The 15,905-nt window shown below is 49.5% G+C and overlaps 1 protein-coding gene across 4 annotated transcripts in view; it reads left to right on the top strand.

Annotated features, from left to right (window-relative positions):
- The window catches only part of DOCK1 (dedicator of cytokinesis 1), a 520,609-nt gene extending 511,895 nt beyond the window's left edge, over positions 1–8,714 (top strand). For 3 of the 4 annotated variants that reach the window (XM_057736106.1, XM_057736108.1, XM_057736105.1), the window contains 2 exons: positions 3,251–3,402; positions 7,520–8,714. In XM_057736106.1, the coding sequence (XP_057592089.1) occupies positions 3,251–3,402; positions 7,520–7,615 (248 nt within the window). In that variant the 3' untranslated portion in view covers positions 7,616–8,714. Of the gene's footprint in view, positions 1–2,844; positions 3,222–3,250; positions 3,403–7,519 lie in introns of those variants that run through there. The other variant, XM_057736107.1, reaches the window with a different exon arrangement.
- Positions 8,715–15,905: the final 7,191 nt, after the last annotated feature.

Below are 15,905 nucleotides of genomic sequence, written 5' to 3'. Positions count from 1 at the left end.
CCACATAACATTGAGCAGGGTTCCCTGTGCTGTACAGCAGGTCCTTGTGGGGTATCCTTTCTAAATACAGCAGTGTGTACATGTCAGTCCCAGACTCCCTAACTATCCCTTCCTTCCACCCTTCCCTGCCCTGGTAACCATAGTTCATTCTCTAAGTCTCTGAGTGTTTCTGTTTTGTAAATATGTGCATTTGTATCATTTCTTTTTAGATTCCGCATATAAGTGATAGCATATGGTAGTTCTCTTTCTCTGTCTGACTTACTTCACTCAGTATGACAATCTCTAGGTGGATGGAGTGAGTTTTGATGAGCACCTGGCTTCCTGGGAACGTCCCCAGGGACAAAGGCAAATCAGGCCAGAGCCCAGTCCTGGGTTCCTGCGTTCCCTGGGCAAAAAGCGTGGGGCCCGTCCAGCTCTCCAGACCTCGGTGCACTGGGAGCAACATGAGAGGCATGTGAAATGTCCCCTATTTCGTATTATGGGATAATGCAGCCCACGGAGGTGGGGTGGGGGATTTGGGGCCTTTTTGTGTCCAGGAAGGATGGGAAGGGAAGCTTTCTGCCAGGTTGTGCTGAGGGGCTAAGAGTAGAGCTCACTTTGCAGTCTTGCCCAATTTCTAAGGCTGCTTGACATGTCACCACAGACTTGCTGGCCTAAAACATCAGAAAGTTATTCTCTCATGGTCTGGAGACCAGAAGTCTGAAATCAAGGTATTGACAGCCTTGCTTCCGGGTGGAGGCTCAGAGGGAGAGTCTGCCCATCCTCTTTTGGCTTCTGTTGGATTCCGGCAGTCGGTGGCGTTCCTTGGCTTGCGGAAGCATCACTCCAGTCCCTCCCTTCTCTTCCCATGCCTTACTCTGTGTTTCTGTATTCTCTCCTTTTCTTACAGGAGACTGGAGGTTGGGTTTAGGGCCCACTGTAAATCCAGGATGGTCTCAACTTGAGATTCTTCAGTAATGACATCTGCAAAGACCCTATTTCCAAGGAAGGTCTGAGGCTTTGGGTGGGTGTGAACTGTGGAGGGATGCTGTGGAACCCACCGCAAGTGGGACCCGGCTGTTCACCACTGAGGTCAGGCCGGCCAGAGAGGCGACATCCTGGCAGGAAGAAGGTGGCAGGGAGTGAGGGCAGCAGGGCTAGGGAGACCAGGAAAGGGGACGGGAGCAGCACCCAGGGGAGAGGCGTGTGCAGGGCAGCGATGGTTGTCCTCAGCATCCAGTTTCTTCTTGCTGAAAGGGCAGCAGCATCTGGAGACGATCTCTCTGGTTGGGAGTCAGGGCTGCCCCAGCGATGAGCTTAAGGGAGCCAAGCATTGCTGGGAGCTGGAAGGGAGACGGTCTCCGGGTGTCCTAGCTTCACATCCTTACAATGTAACTGGTGATCCTCTTCAAAAATATTTTATTAATTTTTTTATAAATAGCTGAAAACAGGCACCATTGCAGCTTCTGTAGACAGCACTTTAGTGGCTCCTTGATATTAAATGTGGAATCACCATAACCCCCAGCAAGCTCACTCCTAGACGTTTGCCCCAGAGAACTGGACACAAGGACTCAATGAGATGCTTGTGTGCGAATGTTCATAGCTGCACCACTCACAACAGCCAGTAGGCGGGCACAGCCCGAGTGTCCATCGCTTGGCGAGTGGTTAAACTAAGATGTGCGTCCTGAGAAATACCCCCCCAACAGGATGCGATTCAGCCACTAACAAAACAGTTCTGGTACATGCCACGACGTGGACGGACCTCGAAAACATGACGTGAAATAAGCCAGGACAAATCGTATATGATTCCAGTTATAGGACGTGGCTGAAATAATCAAATTCATGGAGACAGGAAGTCAGTTCGAGGTTATCGGGGTTGGGGGGAGAGTGGGGGTTGTTGCTTTCTGGGTCGCGCCTTGGTGTTTGGGACGATACGGTTGATAGTGGTGATGGTTGCGAATATTGTGAATGTGATCCCTGCCACTGATTTGTACACATCAAAGTGGTTAAAACGGCAGATTTTAAATAAATGCCACGATAAAAACAACCAACCAGCCAATCCCTAGGGCCGTCATTCAATCAGAGGCCACCTTGTTGTTCCTCAGTTCAACAACAAGGCTTCCTTGTAAGTTGACACGACTCTTCCTACAAAGGACTTTCCTAATGAAGGGTTTTCATCAGAAGCGTCAGTGGGGAAAACTTGAGGCTCAACAGCAAAAATGTCCATTTTTCTCTCTTTAACATAAAAGACAAACAAATTATTTCTGAGTCTCAACAAAGGCTGAGAAAATATATTTTCTTAATGATCACGCCTCTGTTTGAAAATGGCTCCTTTTTGGTTTACTTTAAAAATCAGGGACTTCCCTGGTGGCACGGTGGTTAAGAATCCACCTGCCAATGCAGGGGACACAGGTTCAATCCCTGGTCCGGGAAGATTCCATATGCCACGGAGCAACTAAGCCCGTGCGCCACAACTCCTGAGCCTGTGCCCTAGAGCCCGTGAGCCACAACTATTGAGCCCATGAGCCACAACTACTGAAGCCTGCACACCTAGAGCCCGTGCTTTGCAACAGGAGAAGCCACCGCACTGAGAAGCCCGGACTGCAATGAAGAGTAGTCCCTGCTTGCCGCAACTAGAGAAAGCCCGAGTGCAGCAACAAAGACCCAATGCAGCCAATAAAAAAAAAAAATCAATGGTACTTCCCTTTGGCTTATTTAAAGCAACAGCCCAGCGGCAGCTGCTGCTAGTAACTGCGTTTAGTACAATCGGCTTTCCCTGTTGTGAGCGTTTTGTGAGGCAGGTGGCTGGCTGTGAGCTGTGATATGGGACATGGCTTAGTGAAGCTCCCCAACTCGTACCTGCAGGACGCCTGCGGCAGCATCCTGGCTGGGCTCTGAAAACTCCAGGCATGGACAGTCCTTGTGACCACCAGCTGTGCAGGTGCCACCAAGGCAGAGGGGTCAAGGAAGGATCAGAAGCATCCCAGGTCGACGCGGCTGTTTTTCCAGGGGTCTGATCTGTCCTTTAAGCTCAGGTTTTAGGCATCTTGTATGGTTGGTATTCTTTTTCTAGAACACGCCCTCTGGAGGGGATGCCGCCCCTGGCCTTCTCTGCCCCTCCCTGCTCTCTTCTCTGACCCGTTGACGAGCTTTGCTGGGGGATAAAGCGTTCCCGCCTCCCTGCCACTCCCGAGACCGCACGAAGCAGCCCGCATGTGCATTCACGCCCGGCGGGGTGGTGGGTTTGACTCTAATCCACCCCGTTTTCCAGGTTTGGAGCTGAATGGCATGACCGGGCTGGACGTGGCTGAGGTTCCACCCCCCCTGCCTCTCAAAGGCACCAGCGCAGACTACGGGACCTTGACTGAGAACCTGGACTTGATGGGCTCCCCAACGCCTCCACCCCCTCCTCCTCACCAGAGGGTAAGTCAGGACTCAGAAACGTGGGTTCTTAATATCTGTCCCTCCACAAAATAGAAATCCCTTCCGCCCTGGTGTCAGTGTGTTTACTTTGGGCAAGCTGAGGTTTGATTTCGAGGAAAGAGGTCCCAGGGGTGAGAACGCCGGTGTGCGTGGCCTGTGGTTCTCTGTTATCGCTGCAGGGACGCGTGTTCCCGTGGGGGCCTCAGAACAAGGCTAAAGGGGAAGAATTCCAGCCGGTGGGTCGAAGGGCCAATCTCATGACCTTGGAGGTCATTACACTGGAGGTGCGATTCTCATGAAAGTTTGGTTTTTGAAAAGCAGCTTTTGTATGAAGAGGTTTGTCTGACTTTTTAAGAAGCCGGCTGACACCACGTGCTGTATGGGGGCATGTGCTCCCGGACACCAGCCTTGCCCTTGGGAAGCCCTGGTCCCCAAGGTTCCTTCAGACCACCTCGTCCTCACACTGGCCGCTCCTGGGTGGGGACAGGCACCTGCTGTGTGGAGACACTGCAGAGGAGAAGTGAGGTGACTCCAACTGGGGCAAACCCCAGTTCCCCGAGGCCCCCCATCCCCAGCCACGCCTCTAACCCTAAAACCTCCCCCCACCCCATCTAGACTCGGGGTGCTGACTGCCACAGACATGAGCAGCCAACTTGAACCCCCGTGGGCACTGGTCCCAGGCTGGTCCCCTCCCTTGGAACCTGTCATTAATCTTGTCTGATGTGCTCACTGCTCAGTGGCCTCTGGGCCTGCCTACTAATGCAAATATCAGCTAAAAATCTGAAAAAGCCCCTTCAACCAGTTCCTCTGTTACCAGCTCACAGCTGTAGAATCCCCCGCACTCTCTCCTGGTGCTCAAGGCTGCTGTCATGCGGGCATCTCGGTTGTCCGCTGGCCGGGCCGCGTGCAGAGGTCAGTGTGCGTGCGCACGTGAAATAACCCAGCAGCACCGGGAGATCCACGTCCAGGTTCATCCCTCCCCCGGCCACGCTGTTCACAGCCTTGTGAACTTAAAGCCATGCAGGCTGAAGAGTAAAATATCCCCAGTCACACGTGCAGTAGGTCAGCCTCTATAACATACGTGTGCGGCAACAGCACTCCTGTGGAACACCCAAGACATGAGGTTGCTGTGTGGCCGCAATTCTTTGCGTAACAGCAAGGCATGTTTTTTTTCCCTGAAAAACCATATAAAGCCTACATACTTTTTTTTTCATGGAGACTTTTTCCACTGAGTTTTCTGCAAGTTACTATCTCTTCTTATGAGATGAATAGAAGAGAGAAGGGATTTAGTGACTGTATATTTATTTGATTATTCCTTTTGTGTAAGAAAACCAAACAAGCAGTGGGGCTTCCTCTTTGGTGCTGAAGGGACAGCTTGTCCTTCCAAGGCTGCAGTGCCTTTCGGACCAGCCCTCTGTCCCTATAGATTTCACGACGGGGGATCAGCCCTGAAAAGGGGACCAGGTGCCCCGTGATGGCTTTTCAGGAAGCTGGAATGGTTTGTAGCAACTCAAGAAACGTCAGCCTGATGCTTCCTGCAGATTTTCTTTTTTTTCTTCAGCAGCACATATTTAGAATCATTACTGTTTTTTATATTTTGTGCCAGTAATCTGAGTCTTGGGAGTTTGTGCTAAGGTAATAATTCACATGAAAAAAAAGTGACATGTAAAACATATTTATAACAGCATTATTTGTAATGATTAAAACAACCCTAAATGCCCAATGATAGGGAATTAAGATAACTGTGGCATATTCCTTTCAAGAACATTAAGCACATACTAAAAATTATAAAAGCAAAATATAGGAAATGGAAACGCATATATCAAATGTGAGGGACAAAACAGACAAAAATTGTGTAGAAGTATGATTGCAACTGTATGCACACATACACAACACATATAAAAAGTTATAGACACCCATGAAAAATGTGAACAGTTAATGTGATTGAATGGTCATATTATATCTTTGTTTTCCTCATTCTTCCTGCAGATTTTAACTACAGGTTAGCGTACAAGGAGACCCAGGGAGCTGAGCGAGAACGTTGATTGTTTGGGGTGCTGCTTTCCTAACAGCGCCGTTAACCAGTTCCATCTTAATTTTCATCTCTTTCTTTTATTGAAAAAGCAAGAAGGGCCCCCAGGTCTCCCTACATGGAAAATTCTGAACTTGAACGTGTGAGCAAATCCATTTGGTTACAAATCAACTAGGGGCCACACTGGATAGTCTCCGTTTCTGGGACACATCATCTAAGTTATGCTGCCGCGGCTGGTGGGGAAGGACAAAGAGACACAAGCTTTGGCTCCATTTTTAAAGGGGTCGTGGGTTCCATGAGATTAGTTGCCCGAGTCCCCTTGCTGTTGATGTCTTGTTTGCCTTACCTGCAGCCTGTGCCTTCAGGAGGCACACGTGTGGGCTTGGATGTCGTCACTGGAAGCCGCTGGATTTCCAGGGCTGCCTCCTTTGGAGGCCCCAAGAGCTCTGTAGGGCAGTGATGGTCTGCCCTGCAGGGGGCTGGTCCCCACCCCCCCATCACTCTCTGACCTGCCTCGGCGTGTAGTCCACTCTCTCTCTAGATGTAGCCGCGTGGAGCTGTCACCACCAGTAATCTGAGCTCCCATGTTGCTCGGTGGTGATGAGCCCGCCGTGCGCGTTTTTGGCACAGAGGCGCTGGGAGCGAGTGCGCGTGTCTCACCGTGGCCTGGCCCTGCGTGGCTCACACCGGCCCGCACTGTTCACTCCCACGTGTCAACAAGCAGCCGTCTAATCGGACCAGGAAATCGTTATTTCTCTTGACTGTTCTTACCAACTTAAAAAGATTTACAAGTCTGTCCTTTTACTTCGCTTGTTGTCATGTCTAAATGTTATTATATCAGTTCTGTGTTTCCGCTTGGATTCTCTTCTCTCTGTTAAGCCCTAATCACTTTAGTATTTATTTGTCTCAGAATCAGGAGGAAATCTGGGCAGTAAGATGCTACTTCGTCACCATTCTATCCTTGAAACTTCTTCTCTCACATTGAGCTAAATGTGACCCTCCCCGAGAGGCTGTTAACCAGCCGCTCTCACCGTCAGTGAGAGGACAGCGCTTTGTGATTTTACTCTGGTTGTTTCTACCTGTGGCATGTGCCCACTTCTCCTGGTCTGTTTATTTGTTCATCTGCTCATTCCCTCATCCCTCCATTTGTTCACTCATTTATTTACGTGTGTGGTCAACACATGTTGACCTCTCGTGTATGTCACGTGTCCGCCAAGAGCAAGGCCACCAGCTGCCCTCCATCGTTCACACGTGGGCAGGTACATTCAGTTTCTCTTGTCACCATTATGGTTGTACATTCATTCTTGGGAACCTAAGGCAAACTGTGACCCAAGGGCCGTACCCAGCCTGTTTTTGTAAATAAACTTTTATTAGAACACAACCACACCCATTTCTTGATAAACTGTGCTTCCATCATGAAGAGTTTAAGCATCCCCCTAACCTTCTTCATCCCCCTCTGTTTGCAGTTTTGAAAGAGACTGTGGATGAGAAACTACTCTGTCAATGGGTCACTTGGATGGTGGCTGCAGGTGCCACCATGGTCTGGGTGACCCTGTCTCATGTGGCCTTTCCATTTCTGAGAGCAAGGCAGGCCTCTCACCCAGCCATGGAGAGCACCTCCAAGGACTTGCTTCTCCCTGAACTTTTTAGGGGCATCTTCGGGGGACATGAGGGGGGACCTGTGGCTGGTCCTCATCCAGGGAGGCCCATCTGTGATGTAGCCGGGCTGCCTGCCTGGCCCTGGGTTCTGCTTTGCCCATATTCACTTGTTCTTAACCATTTCAACTGCCCAGTTCTGAAACCAGTCTGATTCCAGGGGCTCCTCGATTTAAAACCACCACCTAGAGAGCAGTGGTTACACTTCTCAGGGGCTGTGCAGACGTCTGACATACTATTTGCGAAATAGTGTCTGTGGCCAACCTGCAGGCCCCAAGTCATGGGGAGAGGGCAGTTCCCACCCAGGGGTGCACGACTTTCCCTTGCGGCTACCCCTCTGCCAGGTCAGACCCCTCCCACCCCCCCAGACTATTTCTTTCTCATCGGAGCATCAACAATGAGCTGTCTCCCCCATTTTCTGTCTTCCAGCATCTGCCTCCACCCCTCCCCAGCAAGACCCCGCCGCCGCCCCCTCCCAAGACGACACGCAAGCAGACCTCGGTGGATTCCGGGATCGTGCAGTGAAGCCACAGCACTCCCCGAAGAGTGAGCCGGCATCCTTCCTCTCCCTCCGCATCTTCTCCCATGTCTGGCATTTACCTCATTGGGCCTGTGATGTCTGACATTTAGTGCAATTGCTTTTCCTTAACAGGAGTTCGTCTCCAGCCACGGAGTGAGCGGGCTTTAGCGTCGGGGAGAGAGGTGGATACGGCCTGGGACGTTCTTTTATGTTTATCAAAGTCGGAGGCTTCCAAGCGTGTCCGTCTTGAGAGAGCCTGAGTCTTGCCCAAAAGCCCTTTCCTTTTGTACCAAATGACACATTAGCAAAGAGCCCGGCAGACCTGAGTTGGGCACAGTAAGGAGAGATTAGGCCTTCACTGCACAACTGTGTAGTAGCAGCTTACAAACCCTCATCTCTGGAGGCTGAACCCCAGCTGACTCTTGCAGGATGTTTTATCAGAATCTCCTGGCTGCACCTCATGGTGTGACTTTGTGTTGGTTGAGTGTCTCTTCAACTTACATCAGGCAACTAAGGTCAGCCCTTTCAGGGAAGTTCCTGATGTCCTTTGGTATAATTTAAAATAGGATATTCCTCCGCTACTGAACAGTTACTAATTTATGGAGTGGAGACACCATTTAAAAATACTGGGATCAAGTGGAAAAATAAATATGAGTGTAGGAAGATCAATTTTCTCTCTTTTTAAAAAAAGAATACGTAGACCACAGGAGATGGTTTTAATTGGATGAATTCTTCTTGTGCTCATTCTGTACAGAAGTTTGTATATATGAGGGTCTTTAGAACTTGTTTTAATTTTTGTGGTCCTTCTGTTTATTGTAATAGGTGCCCACAAATGATTCTCAATATGTGTTCTTAACTTTTAACTGAGGAAAGTGTAAAAAAAAACCCAGATTAAGTTTTCATGTTTTTTGTTTTTTTCCCAAGCTCAAGTCTAAAACTGTTCGTGGACAGTGATTTAAAAAACAAAACAAAAAAAAGCAACTAACTTTGTATAACCTAATATTTGTATTCTATCATCTATATTTTTTTATTGACTATAATCATGGTATCCTTCTAGTAGGCTCAAAAGTTAATCCGTGACAACAAAAAATAAAATGTCATTTAAAAAGACAGTGTCTGACACACTGTTTTATTCCTTGATATAAAATCTAAAAGCCGCCGTTTTCTAGTTTGCATTCCTACAGAGCTTTGTGACCCACGTTTATGTGTATGTGCATCTTCTTCAAACACTGGTCTTCATCATCTCTGTCTCTGAGTTGGAGCCCGGATAGACAGCACCCGTTTCCCTCTGCACACGTGTTTGCACGCCCTTACAGACAGAGCAGAGCTGAGCCTAGCGCGGGCTGGACTGATAAAGAATTTCCAGAATCTGGAGCCCCCAGGCAGCCATTCAGCCCACTATTCAGGGGTTTCTTCCTCAGTCACATGGTAACAAGATGAACTGCCCACTTTGTCATTTGTTTCCTGGAGCTGGAATGTCCAAATGGCTTCCTCCATGGGTCTGACGCTGGGGCTGGCAGGACGTCATCTCTCTCTGACTCCCTCTCATCTGACTGTCTGTCTGCGTGGTTGCCTGTCTGTCTCTCTCTCTCTCTGACTCTGTCTCCGTCAGTCTCTGCCTCCGTCTCTCTGTGTATCTTTCTCTCTCTATCTCTGTCTCCATCTCTCTCTCTCTGTCCCTGTTTTTCTGTGCCTGTCTTTCTCTTCCTTTCTCTGTGTGTGTCTCTGTCTGCCTCTCTCTGTCTTTGTTTCTCTCTGTGTCTGTCTCTTTGTGTGTATGTCTCTCTCTCTCTTTGAGTCTGTCTCTGTCTTTATCTCTGTCTCCCTCTCTCTGTGTCTTTATCTCTTTGTCTCTGTCTCTGTCTGTCTGTCTCTCCCCCTTTGCCTGTCTTTCATCCCCCATTACTGCTTCATGTGTAGGAGGCTATTTTGCATGACTGAGAATTTCCCTGTTTAAACTCGGAACAGAGTTGTTTTCTCTGTTGAGGCTGTTGCCTCGACCTTCCCGTGTCACCCAGCAGGGGTGCGGGATGCCCTTCATCTCAGCCCACCTGGTCGAGGTCCGGGCTCCCTTCCAAGTTTCAGCCTCTCCCTGCGCGGCCGGATGCACCAGCTCCTCCTGCTCCTCTAAGATTGGCTCTGGAGCTGGCAGTCCTGGAAATGACCTCGCACAGCAGCCCTGCTCTTTTGCTCTTTTCCTCTCTTGACAACCTTTGTAAGTTTTGAAGATTCCAAAATCTGTCTTCCAATCCTCCAGCAATCGTGGTGCCCTGCCCACCACTGGGAAGTAATCCCGTTCCTTCTTCTAGCTTCACAGCATCATTTCCTCTCCTCCCTGCTCTCCTTTAGTTTTCTACACCTATTCCCACCTATTTAGCTGTTGCTACTAATTAATGCTTATTTTCAATATTGGGGAGTGCTGAATTGCATCTGTTCTTTATCCTTTCTCTTAACTGGTTGTGCCATTTTATAAAATGTTTGGAGCACGTCTGCAACTACATGCCAGGTACTTTGCACGACAGGGAAGGAGAGAGAGCCAGTCCTGTCCTCAAGGATCTCAGAGTCTGGTGAGGGAATGAATAAGCCAACAGCCAAGTAGAATTTGGTTTGTTGAAGGACACGTGATGAGCGCTGGGCAACACAGAGCAGAGGGGCCTTTCACATAGACTTTGGGGATGTGCAGAGAATGAGCAGACTGGGGCAGACTTGGAGGAGGGTCAGGGACGGGAAGGAGCAGTGCATGCTGCCAGACATGAGGGGGAGCCCTGCACTGTGAAGAAACTTCCAGAAGACCAGCAGAACGGGTCCAGTGTGGAGGAGCAGGCCGAGGAAGGCCAGGGAGCTGGGCAGTGTCCAGATGGGGGCTGACTCTGCTCCCAGCCTATTGTGAGCACCCTGGGCTTCGTCTTGTGCACCCCAGGGCCAGTGTTGAGGGTGGGGGGATCCACACAGTCTCCATGTCATCTTCTCTTCTAAATGGAGCCACAGGGACCATGATGGACCATGAGGGACTGTGATGGACCATGATGAACCATGAGGGACCATGATGGACCATAATGGACCATGAGGGACCATAATGGACCATGAGGGACCGTGATGGACCATGAGGGACCGTGATGGACCGTGAGGGACCATGATGGATCGTGAGGGACCATGAGGGACCGTGAGGGACCGTGATGGAACATGATGAACCATGATGGACCATAAGGGACCATGAGAGACCATGATGGACCATGAGGGACCATGATGGACCATGAGGGACCATGATGGACCATGAGGGACGGTGATGGACCATGAGGGACCATGAGGGACCGTGATGGACCATGAGGGACCATGATAGACCATGAGGGACTGTGATGGACCATGAGGGACCACGATGGAACATGATGGACCATGAGGGATGATGATGGACTGTGAGGGACCACGATGGAACATGATGGACCACGATGGACTGTGAGGGACCATGGTGGACCATGAGGGACCGTGAGGAAACATGGTGGAGCATGGCAGAGCATGATGAAGATGGTGGAGTGTGGAATCCATTTATCTTCGTTGACTTTTTAAAAAAATTTTTTATCAGAGTATAGTTGATTTATAATGTTATGTTAGTTTCAGGTGTACAACACAGTTATTCAGGTATATATACAAACACATATAAATACATATACTATTTTTTTATATTCTCTTCCATTCTAGGTTATTATAAGATACTGAGTAGAGTTCCCTGTGCTACACAGTAGGTCCTTGCTGGTTGCCTATTTCACATGTAGTAGTGTGTATATGTTAATCCCCAGCTCCTAATTTATCCCTCCCCCCTCCTCATTGCCTTTGATACGCCTTCGGGTGGAGTCACAGACACAAGAGGCAGCAGCATCGTCTTGCTTCTTCACCGTCACTCCCTCCACAGCTCACCAAGTAGACTTGCTTCTCATCACAGGTGATTCCGGGGGCACTTGATTCCTGCCATTAGGACTTCTTCAGAGAGTTCATGCTTCAAAAAATAAAGTTTCTTTTTCCTTCCCCTTCCCTTCTTTCCTGAACAATTCAGTCTTTGGGCCATTATTGGGACAAAGCAAGATAGGCACCCATGCTGGAGAAGAGGGTGGGGGAGCCACGGGTGTCAGAGTCAAATGCCATAGGAGGGCGAGATGAGGGCAGGTGAGAGGCAGGTAAGGGGCAGGTGGGACTCTCCCTCTGGAGGGAAATGGAAGGTGTCTCCTAAGCTTTACTCCGTTAGATGAAGCCTCATCATAGCCACACCTCAGTGAAAGAAAAAGCCTCCCAAAGTAGCAGTAGATTTTGGGCTTGTGTCCTCACCATCAGCATCCTAGATGCTTTTTTTCTGGGGGGGAGGTGAGCAGGGAGAAATGGGCGCCCCCTTGAGGGCCCAACAAGGAAGCCTGAGCCCCTCCATCCCCAGGATGCTGGCTCGGGCAGGAGCAGACGGCTTCTCCCGTGCTGCCCTGATCTTGAGGGATGACGCCCAGCACCGGCCAGTGCTGGGGGCATCCTTCCTCCTCCCATAATCGTGACAGATCGTATCCGAAGCACACATCACCCAAGCTGCGCACATCCATGGAAACCGCGCGTGGAGATGACCAGGGATCAGAAGCCACTCAGAAAGGTGCTTGATCACAGCGCCCTGATGACTCAGCAGCTGATGCAAAAGGGCAACAATTTGGGAGGTAAAAATAATCAGTTTGGGAACGGGAATATTTCTGAATTAGCATAAATTATACTATTTTAAAGTCCTTGTTAACAGTTAATTTAGCATCATGAACACTTGCATTGGCGAGAAGGGCACTTAATATTGAGTGAGGAGCTACCTGGAAAAGGCAGGGTTATTTTTAAGGTCCTACCTATTTTTGATGTCTCTGCAGGGAACACAGACAATGTTGTGGGCTTTCATTGCCTCGCTAAAGTTTTTTTAAGTGAAAAGTAAACTTTGGAGGGCAAAGCTATCGTAATAGAAAAGCAACATCAGGCTCGTCTCCCAGTTTTTTAGAAACATCAGTGACATGAGGGTTCTGCCATAGAAAAGAAGGCCATTTTATTTTAGCCTTGGAATAAAGAGCTGGCTGCTTCCTCTGGTTTGACGGCCTCTAAAGGAGGCTCAGTTGGCAGCCTGGAGGCAAAGTGGGCAGACGACGGGGACTGTGGCTGCAGCTTTTCTTCCTTTGATCAGCCTTTGGATAACGCCTTCCCACGGGAGGAATGCTGGGAGTTCAATGCAAAGATTGAAGGACGGAATTGCACAGTTCCCAGGTACCTGGGTCCCCCTTGCTGAAGCAAGAGAAGGGTTTGCGTGAAATAAATTACAGAGAAGGTTCACTGATGTGGGAACCATTCCAGGCCCAGCTCCCGGAAGTCCAGGGTCAGTGATATGCCAGCAGAGAGGACACGGGGCATCCAGAGCCCGCCTCCTCTGCAAGCAGCCCCGAACTTTCAGAACCCACAGTGCCAGTGAGGGCGACTCATACCGTCATCCTTCTGGCTGCTTCGACACCGGAAGTGAAGGAATGGAGGGGTCCACGACTGGAATAAACTCATGTTTTAGAAAAATAGAAAACGAGTTCCAGAACTTTGTCAGGAGAGATCCTTAGAGCTTATATGGCTCAAAATCCTCAATGTTAAGGTTCCTTACTCATCAGGACATGTAATAAGAATCCAGTAAGTGCAAGGCACTGGTCTGAGGCACAGAATGGTCATACTATCCGCCAACGTCACAGCTGGTTTTCTATATGGTGACATTTTTAGAACTCACTTTGGATTAGAAATGGGCAGTTCAGCAGGTGAGTTTTTCATTTTTCTTAAGACCCCAAGCCTCCCCCAACTGGCGTTAAGCGTAACTCAGCACTAAAAACCAGCAGCAAATCGGGCTGCTTTATTGGGCCACTTTATTTTTCTCTACAAGTACGACAGAGTCGCCCACGGGGCTGCGGTTAGCTTTCTAACAACGGTGCCATTACCAGCCAGAGCTGCAGTTCCCGAAGATGACTGTTCATGCTACAGTACCTTACCAAATTGCATGTGTGTTAATTACTCAAAGTTACTATCGTGCCAATAATTTGGGTAGCAATCATTTCACATCACCTCTCACGGATAATCACACTGAAAGAAAGAGAAGATGGCTAAGTGCAGGTGTGGGCAGTTCTTCACCAGGCTGGACAGTGTTTTTCCTTGCTGGCAGAAGCGGCCCCATCTGGGGCTGGTCTTCCACTGTGGCCAGGACCTTGGGTGACACAGTGTTTGAGAAGAGTCAGTTCAAAGACACATTATTTGGATAGAAAAATAGAATTGAAGGCAATGGTCTTGCAGAAAACTGAGTTTAACGGCAGAGGAGGAGCAGCAGGCACGTTTTTGGAAAGACCTGCAAAGCAGCTTAAAAATACCCTCTCCCCGTCCCTGTCACCCTTTATCCTCGATGCAAGTGCTCCTGTGCCCCTGCACCCTCGTCCCCCCTTCCCGGTTCCCTCTGGAACCCTCTCGGAGAGCTCACCCCTTCCTCTCCCCGGATATTTAATTCGTGGGTCCCTGCATTTCTACATGTCATTCTCCCCACTTTTGAAAGTCTCTCCTTCCAGATGTCCGCTCTTTGTTCCCAGGGTTCTGTCAGCCCCCCTGAAGGCCACAGAGGCCATCTGGTAATCCACCTCCTCCCGGGTGGGGATGGAGGGGCTCAGAAAGGCTGTGCTCTCCCCACTAGTTCCTGCTATGTGATTATGGCATGTGCTGAGACAGAGAAGGGATGATGTCTCTGAGCAAGGACTTGGGCATCCCTCCTTCTTCAAGCATCTCTGCCTCCCTCCTGCCAGCCACCCTCCTCTCCCCCTGCACATCCCTCCCCTCCACTTGGGGCAGCACCCGCAGGACCCACTGCACATCCTCACCTCCTGCTGCAGATGGAGAGTGGCTGGGTACCTGGTTTCCATTGTATGCCTCTGTCCCTTGTACCATATCTTCAAAAACCATTTGCTCTTTTCACAGGGGAAGGGGCAGGTTGGATGCAGGGAGGAGTTTTCCATATGCACCTGGAGCTGGAGCTCGGGTCAATTGTAGAAACTCACCAAATCAACGAACCCTCCTTGTCCTTGTTCTGCCCTGTGTAAGGTCAGCAGACACAGTCATCTTGCCCCTTTGGTGGCCGATGAATCACCTTATCCTCATCCCCCAGCCCCTATGCTCACCTGACCTGAGAGTAAGTTTGTGGGGCATTTGGACTTGGGTTCCCACTGGTTTAGGGAGGTCCCAGGGGGTTAACTGCCCTGCACCTCTGCCTAATTTGCACTCACTGGGGAACCTGCCATTAATTTCACAGACTCTCAGGATGAGCAGTCAAAGAAAGAAAAAGAAACCCAAGACAAAGAAACGCAGCAAGCCTCAGTCAATGCCCGCAAGATGTGCCGGCTTGCCTCTCTCTCGCCAGGCTAAATCTCACCCTTTCCCATCACTTGCTCCAGAATGCTCTGGCAGGATGGGAAATGCCATCTTGAGTTTGGGGAAATGGCAAGTAGAAAAATCTTAACAGAACTTTAATCCCTGCTGTCAGCTTCTTAGAGACACTTAGTAGCGGGTCAAGAAATGATCATGTTGGTGAATAGTTATTGGGTGTAAGATAAAATAATAATAATTTATTTTTGTTATTAGCCTCTTTACAAAGTACTTTCACGTTTATTATCTTGTCAGATCGGCAAAATTGCCCTGTAAGTAGATAAGAGGAGGAATTGGCACCTGACATATTAGTGACATGTGGCCACGACTCCCCACAGGCCTGCAACAAGCCCCGTCAGGAATCCGACGGACCCTAGCACACAAGATGTCTCACTCAATCCTCTCAATACCCCATGGGGTGCATAGAGAGTAGCTTATTCGTTCATTTAACACGTATCTGGTTTTCTAGTTGGTGGAGATGAAGCAATGAATGAGGGTAATTCCCTGGTGGCGCAGTGGTTAGGAATCTGCCTGCCAATGCAGGGGACATGGGTTCTATCCCTGGTTCCGGGAAGGTTCTACATGCTGCGGAGCAACTAAGCCCGTGTGCCTAGAGCCCGCGTGCCTAGAGCCCGAGCTCTGCAACAAGAGAAACCACCGCCCTGAGAAGCCCGCGCACTGCAACAAAGAGTAGCCACCACTCGCCGCAACTAGAGAAAGACCACACGCAGCAACGAAGACCCAAGGCAGCCAAATATAAATAAGTAAATAAATAAATCTAAAAAAAATAAATAAATAAAGCAAGGAATGAGTAGATCGAAGTTCTTCGTTCCCGTCAGGGGCTTACATCCTGGTAAGGACCCT

This window comes from Hippopotamus amphibius, chromosome 5, assembly GCF_030028045.1.
Source record: "Hippopotamus amphibius kiboko isolate mHipAmp2 chromosome 5, mHipAmp2.hap2, whole genome shotgun sequence".
Taxonomy (NCBI): domain Eukaryota; kingdom Metazoa; phylum Chordata; class Mammalia; order Artiodactyla; family Hippopotamidae; genus Hippopotamus; species Hippopotamus amphibius.
Note: the sequence above shows the minus strand (reverse complement) of the source record. Positions and strands in the feature narration are given on the sequence as shown.